Source organism: Chlamydotis macqueenii, unplaced genomic scaffold (genome assembly GCF_036417535.1).
Source record: "Chlamydotis macqueenii isolate bChlMac1 unplaced genomic scaffold, bChlMac1.mat HAP1_SCAFFOLD_74, whole genome shotgun sequence".
NCBI lineage: Eukaryota > Metazoa > Chordata > Aves > Otidiformes > Otididae > Chlamydotis > Chlamydotis macqueenii.
The window spans coordinates 76,209-85,612 of NW_028239247.1; the positions used below are offsets into that span (position 1 = coordinate 76,209).

The 9,404-nt window shown below is 48.5% G+C and overlaps 1 protein-coding gene across 1 annotated transcript in view; it reads right to left on the reverse strand.

The window, feature by feature from the left end:
• Window positions 1-8,108, reverse strand: part of LOC147595991 (protein patched homolog 1-like) — a gene marked incomplete at its 3' end in the record, with an annotated part of 70,398 nt that extends 62,290 nt beyond the window's left edge. Inside the window, exons 1-2 of the mRNA XM_086771760.1 lie at window positions 7,251-8,108; window positions 5,443-5,635 (exon numbers count right to left, since the gene is read on the reverse strand). Coding sequence (XP_086627886.1) covers window positions 5,443-5,635; window positions 7,251-7,457 — 400 coding nt within the window. The remainder of the gene's footprint in view (window positions 1-5,442; window positions 5,636-7,250) is intronic.
• Between the last annotated feature and the right edge of the window lie 1,296 nt (window positions 8,109-9,404).

Genomic DNA, 9,404 nt, shown 5'->3' on the forward strand with positions numbered 1-9,404 from the left:
ATAATCATCTTTGGAGAGAAAAAACACCGTGCAAAGGCTGGAAGACTGAACTTAATTCTATACACAGGAGAAAAAGTTTGACAAGGAACACTATTGAAAGGTCTATAACCAAAACAGTATTTTAACCAGTCAGAATATTCTTAAATAGCTAGCTGTGGGGCAGAAAACTTTGCAAGCACAGTTTTACCTGACTGCTCATAGGTTGAAGTGCATAATTCACTGTTATTTTTAACAAGAGCCATGCATAAAAATCCATGAGTATCAAGATGAGAACATATTCTATTAGATACCAAAAGGAAAGCAGTTGCAGACACGGTAAAATTAGCATCCTAGTAGACACAACTCAAACAGGTCATAGGGAGGTCAGCTTTGAAGGAAAAATCCAAATGAAATATAAACATGGTATTGTGGAAACCAGACAAATCTCCCATAGCTTTGTCCAGGCAGCACTAATCTAGGCATCTGCTGTAGAGCATAATCTAAACAAAGGAATCCATCAGTTCATACACCTGGAAGTTGTCATATTTTGGAGTCTCCTAACAGTTATGCATAACTGAAACATTCACTTGCATGTAATATCCTTTAAATATGTTGAGCAGTCAAGAACTGTTACATGCATACACTATGTGTATTACTACCTTTCTGAGAAGCCACCACAAATATTATTTAGTAACAGTTTTTGGACCATCTCTTCCCACTGAAAAAATAAATAATGAAAATAGATAGAGTCAGGGTGAGAAGTTTTCCTTAATGCATGCTCTGTTGAAAGTAAGTTTGAGTGTCTATGGCTTTTAGTAGAGTTCACTGAGCCAGCCCTACTGCTTACCTACATTCCCTCTGTTCCTGCTCAACAGCAGTGGTATAGGGAACAAGAAAGTAACGTGGCTTTCAACTGTTCTACTTCACTCCTGGATTTATGCACCAAAATCTCCAAGCTCTCCAGTACTACAAAAATGCCCATCTCAACCTGTTCATAACCAGCAAAATCTCCAGGGTGCAGGAATTCACTCAAAGCTCAGGAGAGAGGAAAAAAGGAATGGTGCAACCAAGGCAGTGCCCTATCTAAGCATACATGTTCCAACAGAAAAGGAAACAGACCCTTCCAAACAAGGATTTATAGTGCACATTCTGGCAGAGACATTAGCCACAGCATGATAAGTTTGGAAATAATAATGAAAATGAATTTTCTGGAGCCTCAAGTAAATTTAACTCCTCTGAAGTTTGAAAAGCAAAAGGAATCGTGTTCTTACAACTTTGGGGGGGGTGCCAGTTCTACAGAACAAAATCCTCCTCTTGCCCTTCCCATAATAGGTAGAGTGGGGGCACTTGTCACTTATTAGTCTGGTACAGCTTTGTACAAATGCGGGGTGAAGGTCTGGTTACACTAAAGTAATTCCAAGTTCTGCCACTGCTTTCAATGTGTTCAGGTTTCACCCTTTACCTTCTCAGTGACCAAAGAATAGTTGCACTATTCTAGACTAAACTAGAGTTCCACTGAGTTAAAACTCTTAAAGATAAAATAGGAATTGTAAATACTTACTTAAGTTATTCTTTTGATGCATGAGCTTTTCAACAATGAGCATCAACCCTGAGCAGTGACATGGATATCTGTCAAGATTAAACTTGACAGAGACCTATCAATGATACAGAATGTAATACCTGCATTTAAATAATTGGCAGGGGTTTGTTGGGGGTGCAGTGGGGTGTGCTGCAGGAGTGACCTCTGTAGGAGATCATGGACTGCCCTGTGTTGTACACAGCAGGTTCCAACTGCATGTCAATGGAGGTAACCCTTCCCCTTTATTCAGCACTGGTGAGGCCACACCCAGAGTCCTGTGTCCAGTTCTGGGCTCCCTGGTACAAGAGAGACATGGACATACTGGAGAGAGTCCAGCAGAGGGTCATAAAGACAATTAAGCAACTGACTGGAGCACCTCACATATGAGCAAAGGCTGAGACACCTGGGACTGTTTAGCCTGGAGAAGAGAAGGCTTGGGGGGGGGGAATCTCATCATTGTATATAACTACCTGAAGGGAGAAGGTGCAAAGAAGATGGAGCCAGGCTCTTTTCAGTGGTGCCCAGTGACAGGACCAGAGGCAGCGGGCACAAACTAAAATGCGGGAGATTCCGTCTGAACATAAGAAAATCCTTTTTCACTGTGAGGGTGACTGAGCACTGGAATAGGTTGCCCAGAGAGTTTGTGGAATCTCACTCCTTGGAGATACTCAAAAGCCATCTGGACATGGTCCTGGGACAATCAGCTCGAGGTGGCCCTGCTTGAGCAGGGAGGTTGGACCATATGACCTGCAGAGATCCCTTCCAACCTCAACCATTCTGTGATTTTTTTCCTTGTTAACTGCACTTTTCCTGCTAGGCCAGTCACACAGGTGTTGTCAACAAGCAGTTTCTTTTATTAAACTGTCAAGAAAATCAGGTAGCATAAGATGGGACCACCCTTTTACCATAGTTCAGCCCCACTCAGAACCAAACTAAGCAGTCTCTCTCTCGCTCCCCCCACCCTCTGAGAGAACAGGGGGAGATGATATAAGAAAAACAGCTCGAGGTTTGAGATAAGGACAGGGAGAGATCCTTAAAGTTACCGTCACGGGCAAAACAGACTCGACTTGGGGAAAACTATTTATTTATTACTACAAACAGCAGGAAAATGAGACAGAGAACAAGATAACCTCCCCCCACCCCTCCCTCTGCCTGGGCTTAACATTATCTCTACCTCCTTCCCCCCCCCGAGCGGCACAGGGGGGAAGAGGGAATGGGGGTCACGGTCAGTTCATCACACATTGTTTTACACTGCTGCTTCATCCTCAGGGGAAGAACTCCTCGCATTCCTCCCCTGCTCCATCGTTGGATCCCTCCCATGGGCTACAGTCCTTCGTGAAACTGCTCCAGCACAGGGCATTTCTTCCACGGGGTGCAGTCCCTCCAGAACAGCTGCCCCAGCGCAAGCCCTCCACAGGTCACAGCCTCCTTCAGGCCTCCACCTGCTCCGGCGTGGGGCCTTCCACAGGCTGCAGGTGGATCTCTGCTCCTCCATGGACCTCCATGGGCTGCAGGGGGACAACCTGCTCCACCATGGTCGTCACCACGGGCTGCAGGGGAATCTCAGCCAGGAGCAGCATTACTGCTCCCCCTCCTTCTTCACTGACCTTGGCGTCTGCAGCCGTTCCTCACAACAGGCTGGCAGACGCCTCTCAGGATCCTTTTTACATCTTATTCACTTCTCATCTCCTCTCCACTTCTTGCAGCCAGGCCGGGCCGAGTTCGGCCCAGTTGGCGGCCCAGTGAGAGGCCAGAGGGTGAGGCCTGCAAGGCCCATGAGGCTCGCGCCTCCCCCTTTCTGCCCCTGCTCAGCTGCTTCACATCTTTTTTTTTTTTTTTTTCCTGTTTTCCCCTTCTTAAATATGTTATCGCAGAGGCGTGATCACGGGACATTCTGCTCCCAATTGGCTCGGCCTTGGCCAGCAGTGGGTCCGCCCTAGGCCCGGCCGAGTCCACTGAACAAAGGGGAGCGACTTCTAGCAGTTTCCTACAGAAGCTGCCACCTTAGGCCCCCCCTCACTAACAAAACCAGAACAGAAGTGAACCCCAGTAATATCAGGGCAATAAACCTCAGGGACGTGTGCTGGATAAAACTGCAATCAAACATTATTTACCAAACACATAAAAAGGCAGAGACAAAACAGTAAGGGCAAAAATTGACAAAAAAAACTTTGCCACAACAATCTCACAAGGAATTAAGAAAAAAAATGTTGGGGAAAAAAAAGAATGTTTATAACTGTTTGCATTAGTAATTAAGGTGCACAGCACCTAATGTCCAGAACAGATTCTGAATGTATATCTCTGCCTATAGGTGGGATCCTGCAGTGCCTGCTCTATTTTTCTGGGCTGTGGGGGTTGATTTCATCATATTTTGGGCTCCTCAACTACATGTACCAAAAATAATTCAATTAGTAGTGCATTATTTTTCAAAATAAAAAGAATACTCAACTAAATGATCCATGAACTTCATCCTGACACCAATACAGCTGTCATCTGCAAAGATAAAATCTAGTCCTATATTCACAGGGCAAGACAGACCACCTTGAGTAACTTTGCACTCAGCACTAAGTTCTCAACACACACACACACACACAGAGGGTATTTACTAATGATTACTTATGCAGTTTTCTGTATTAACTTTTATAAGTCATATTCTTCTGCAAGCTACTTTGACAGTGGTAGTTACTCTGGATTTATGTCAACAAGGTCGGGTCTGGTTTTACACCAGCGTAGCTAAAATGGAATCTGATGATAAGTAAATAATATTTTCTCTCTGAAAAGAAAAAAAAAAAAAGTTATAATCTAGAGTCGTGCCTCTCAGACTAGGGTTACCCTGAGCAGGCCCCCGGGACAGAAGGGCAGTGATGCTGACTGCCTCCAGGCCCTCAAAGGAAGCAGCCGCTCCACATTCCCTCCCAGCATCCTGGGGTGGGGCTATTTCTAAAGGAAGCACACAAACCCCCAGCCTCTCAATACAAATCAAATTCTTCTCCTTTACCAAAGCAACCTTCCTACACAGATGATTACCAACACAAAGGCAACATAGATGAGCCTTTTGATTGGTTTTGGAGAACATCTACCCCTCTGGCCTAGGGCACTGCCTGTGGCCACCACACACCCAGGTGCCCAGCCACAGCCTCTGGGGCTAGCCAGAGCCAGGCACTGCTTCACTTCAGCAGTCTTCCCCCCCCGCCACCCCCCCCTCTTTTAAACCTTGGGACAAATGTTTCTCCCTCACAGCTGAAAGTTGTCCAAAACCACAGGACCATACACAGGCACCCACCTCTCTAGACCGTGCTCCTCAAGGCCTGCCACAGGCACATGCACTCCCAAAATGGCAAAGGGGGGGGGGAGGGGGGGAGGGCCCTCCTTGCAGCGCAGCCTCCCATCTCTGGGACCAGAAAGACACCCCTGCCAGCAGCCCTCCTGTCCAGAGAAAGGGGCTGGAGGGTGGACAAGCGATATAGCTGAGCACAACAAGGCCAGGCACTTACCCAGAGTGCACAGCCCACTGTCCTGCAGCCCTCCGTGGGTGAATTGGTATGTGCCACCCAGAGCCAGGTGCCCTGCTGCCTGCCCCCTCCCAACCTATACACACTCTTCTTGTGTTCACCAACCTCACAGAGCCCCACAAAACACCACAGCGCTGGGCACAGCCAAGGCTTTGTAGGCTTCCCTTGTCTGCCAGCCTAGCCCCTAAACAGTCAGCAGGCCCTCCCCAGCATGAAGGTCCATTATACATACATACATACATATACACACACACACACACACACTCAAAGTCTCTGACACTCAAGCTCTTTTTATCCAGCTCCTGAGGTGAAAGGGGAGATGTGGGGAGGGATGGCATCAGAAAAAAAAAAAAAAGCAGATCTTGGACTTACCTTCCACCCACAGCTCCTCCACATTGGTTTCAAGATTTGCTGCCTTTAATCCTACAGCAAAAGCCCCAAATACGAGAAGGCCAACAACCAAAAACTTTCCACAGTTTTTTTGAATGTAACAGCCCAGTTCAAATAACAGTCTCTGAAACTTAGCTCTCAGCCACAGCGGTGCTTTTCTTCCAGTAGCTTTCCCCTACAAGGCAAGGAAAAGTTAGTAGTTAAGAGGCTGGGGCAGACACTGACACAGGCAAAGCACACTTATTCCAAGGGAGCATACAAGGAAAGTCCCCCTCCAAGCACTAACACAAGTAGAACAGTTATTTATATATAAATGCTCATATCCTCACAGTGTCCCTTGGAGTAAGGACAGTATTGCTGTCCTTTGTGAAGGGCCTTCACTCCATGGCTCAGCCGAGCAGCTTGCAACCACCATTAAGTATTCCTGTAGGCCAAGATGTGTACCTGCTGGTAACCATCCTATTGCTAAACCACCACACAGGTTTGAGATTCCATCACTGATTGAAATCTGTATAAATGAGACAGTGTGTGTGCCTGCTCCCTGCCTAAGCTGCTCATCACTGTCTTGCACTCAAGTCACCCTTATCAGATCAGTTCAGGTTGCAACACACTCATTTATGCCGGTAAGATTCATGGCTCTAGGAGAGAAATAACCTAAGTCGATGAATCTCAACAGGCACATCAAGAAAAGAAAAAAAAAAAAGTCCCCTTGCCTGTTCTCATTAGACCTCTAAAGGGCTGATGGGGGAAACTACTTTGTAGGAATTTGTTGCCATTTCTCACATTCCCAGCCCTTAGCACAAGTTTGTAGTAAATACATGATCTACGTGGTGAGCAGTGCTGTAAGTTCATAAGCAATTAATTTCCATAGAGTTTGGAAACACCGTGAGATCTTAATTAGGAAGTAAAACAGCCATCTGTAAGTTACAACAATATTTGTGAATGGAAGAGGGCAGCCACAAGGATTTATTTTTTTTTTGCCTTTCCCCTTTTTACAAAGCCTAGAAATCTGCTCCACGAAATAAAATGCTCTTTGCAGAAAGGCATTGTCTCTCGAGGTTGTTTATTTTAAACATTTTTTGGTTTGCAGATGTTAGCAGTTGGGACTGTTGCCCCTCCCCAAGTCGGGCTTCAGCACGCTACTGCACCTCCGGCGTTTCCACGCTAACAATAAAGCCAGTGAGCCGGGGGGACTCAGTACGACCTGCACAGAAAATTTAAGGTAGTAATTTATTTACAACTTTCACTTTTTCCTCCGAACGCTGAGGAACGTTACGAACTTTCTTTGCTATAAGAACCCCTCTCTGAGGGTAGTTGCGTTTTCGGTACTCGGTGGAGAACTTCGCAAAAGCACAACTTTTTGCCAAGTAGCCGCTCATTTTCTCCCCTTTTCCGGTTAGAGACCGGTGTTAAAGAAGTTGCAGAATGCTACGAGGGAATAGAGAGAAGCAAAGGAAGCGGAAAGGGGAGAGAAAAAGCGAGAGCGGGCCACAAACTACCCGGGGGAGGCCGGGAGGGAGGTGAAACTGCCTCCGGGAAATTTAACTAGAGAAGCGCTCCACAGCACAAGCTCACACTAGGAGAAAGCATATGCAAGAAGAAAGGGAAAGAGAGCACTCTCTCCCGTACTAAAGAGTCACAGACGTCCCTCTCTTTTTTCCCAGCATTTTATTGGTGTCTGTTTTATTTCCATCTCCTCCTTCCACTCCCCACGAGAAAACACCTCCCCCATAATAACAGTACTAGTATGTATCTATATCTCTGAAAAAAGTCTGAGAGATTGAATGCACCTTTGAGATCTGCTCCAAGGCGAAAGCCGCATCGCAGTAGCTCGGTCGCTGCAAATACTCCCGGTCGGGCGCCGAGGCGCGCTGGTTCCCTCCGGTCCTTCGCCTCCTCCCGCTATCGTTCCTCGCTGCCCGGCTAGGACGGCTGCCGCCGCTGCCCTCCGCACCCCTGCTCGTTTCCGGCTCCAACACGTTAACGGCTGAGGCCATGTTGTCGCCGCTGCCGGCGGGATGAAGGAGTTGCCTTTAGTGCTGCTGCCGCCACTGCAGCGGGGCCCAGAGCCCAGTAGTGGCCCGCGGAGTGCAGCGGGGCCCGCGGAGGGCTGGCGGCGCTGCAGACCGCGGGCTGCTGCTGCCGCTGCCGCCGCTGCGCGTCCACTTCACGCAGGGCGTTGGGCGGTGGCTGCCGCCGTGGCCGCTCCTGCCGAGTCGCACCCCACGTCTCCCATTGCCACATCGCGTGCTGTCCCCGAGGTGCTGGCAGTTGCTCCCCGCACCCAGGGAGGGAGGGTGGGCGGGCAGGCGCGACTCCTGCCCCTTCGCCGGTTGCCGCCGCGTTTTTCTCCGCTCCCGTTGAAAACGCTTCCTCTGGCCGCCGCTGCCTCCAGGAAGCCGCTGTCCGCGGCGGCGCTCAGCGGCGGCAGCGCGGCAGCGGCACGGCGGGCTGCGGCTGCTGCTGCACTGTCTCGCCACGCTGCACCATACTGCCTAGTGCTGGGGTGCTACCCGCGAATCATGGGGCCGGCGAAGCTCCGCACTTTGCCTCGCGGCGGCGGGCGAAGAGCTGCAAGGCGCTCATCCTCGGCGTGTGTGCGGCAGGACCGAGCTGGAGCACTTTGGCTCAAGAGATGAGGTGAAGAAGAAAAAAAGGACTCTCTCCATTTGGATAAAGAGGAGGAAGAAGAGAGAGAAAGAGGGAGGGAAAAAAAGAACTGAAAGCCCGCCCCTAGGGCTGTCAGATGACTTGGGTTTCTACGAGGCAGATTGGCTCGAGGAGGGTAGAAATTACTCAGCAAACATGACTATTATTAGCTGCTTAGCAACAGTTCACCAAAGTAGAGAGACCACCCAGGCCGGCAACCCTTGTGTGTGCATCTCCAGCTTCAGGGGGAGCCTTAAAGAGATCCAGACTTCTTAGCATGCAATACTTCCATTAAGGAATGCACTCCCTCCTTTCTTCTTAATTTTCTTTTCAAGATATTTTTTTTTCGTTCGGGATGCATTTAGACAAATATATGCTCAGAACTTTCTCGTGATCCATATATAGATTTTATTTTTATTAAAAAAAAAAAAGAAGGGGGAAAGGGGAGGAAAGCAGCATTAAACGATTTCTAAAGCCCTTAAAGAAAATCCTTTTAGGGGCACCTTGGCCTCAAGCTGCAACAAATACTGGGAGGTCCAAGCTGAATTCCCAGGTTTGCAGAAATAACAACAGGGTGGTGAATACTGCGGTAGGAAGTGCCAGGTTTTTCTCACTCTGACTTTATTTTTAACTGAAGAGGTAACTTAGTTCCTTAGCCCTGTCCAGTTAGAAAAACACAGTGGAAGCTTATGACTTGAGGGATTTAAAGCCTCACAGTATCTAGCCTGTTTCAACTTAGGGCTCATTCTTTAAATCTGAAACCGGAGGATAGCCAATTTTAATACATTTTACTGTAAAAATGAATTAAAGGCAACCTGCCCTCTTAAACTATAACTTCTTAAACTATATGTGATTGTTTACTTTTTTTGCACTATTCCTCCCCGTCTCTGCTCATTGCGAATCAGCCATTAATGCTGCCATTACAGCTGCGCGCATTCTCGTCCAGCCTCTGGGTTGCGCGCACTGGCCCCCAGCGCGGCTCCCCGTGGAGGAGCCGCGGGAAGCAGGGACAGCACAGAGGACGCTCCACTCCACGCCCCGTCGCGCCCGGCTTTGGCCCGGGCAGACATCCCAGTGCACTCGCGCGGAGGACAGAGAAAAACTCGCTCGCCGCGGCTCCGCGCCTGGCCCGGGGAGGCTCTTTGGGAGCTGCCTCCGAGCAGGGAAATTGCTGCGCAGCAGCGAAGGAGCGCGGCTTTAAGGTGCACCTGGTGTGTCTTCATTAAAAAAAAATAAATAATAATTTAAAAAGTCGAGAGAAGGACAGGATGAGATGGGATTGGACCCAACGTGCG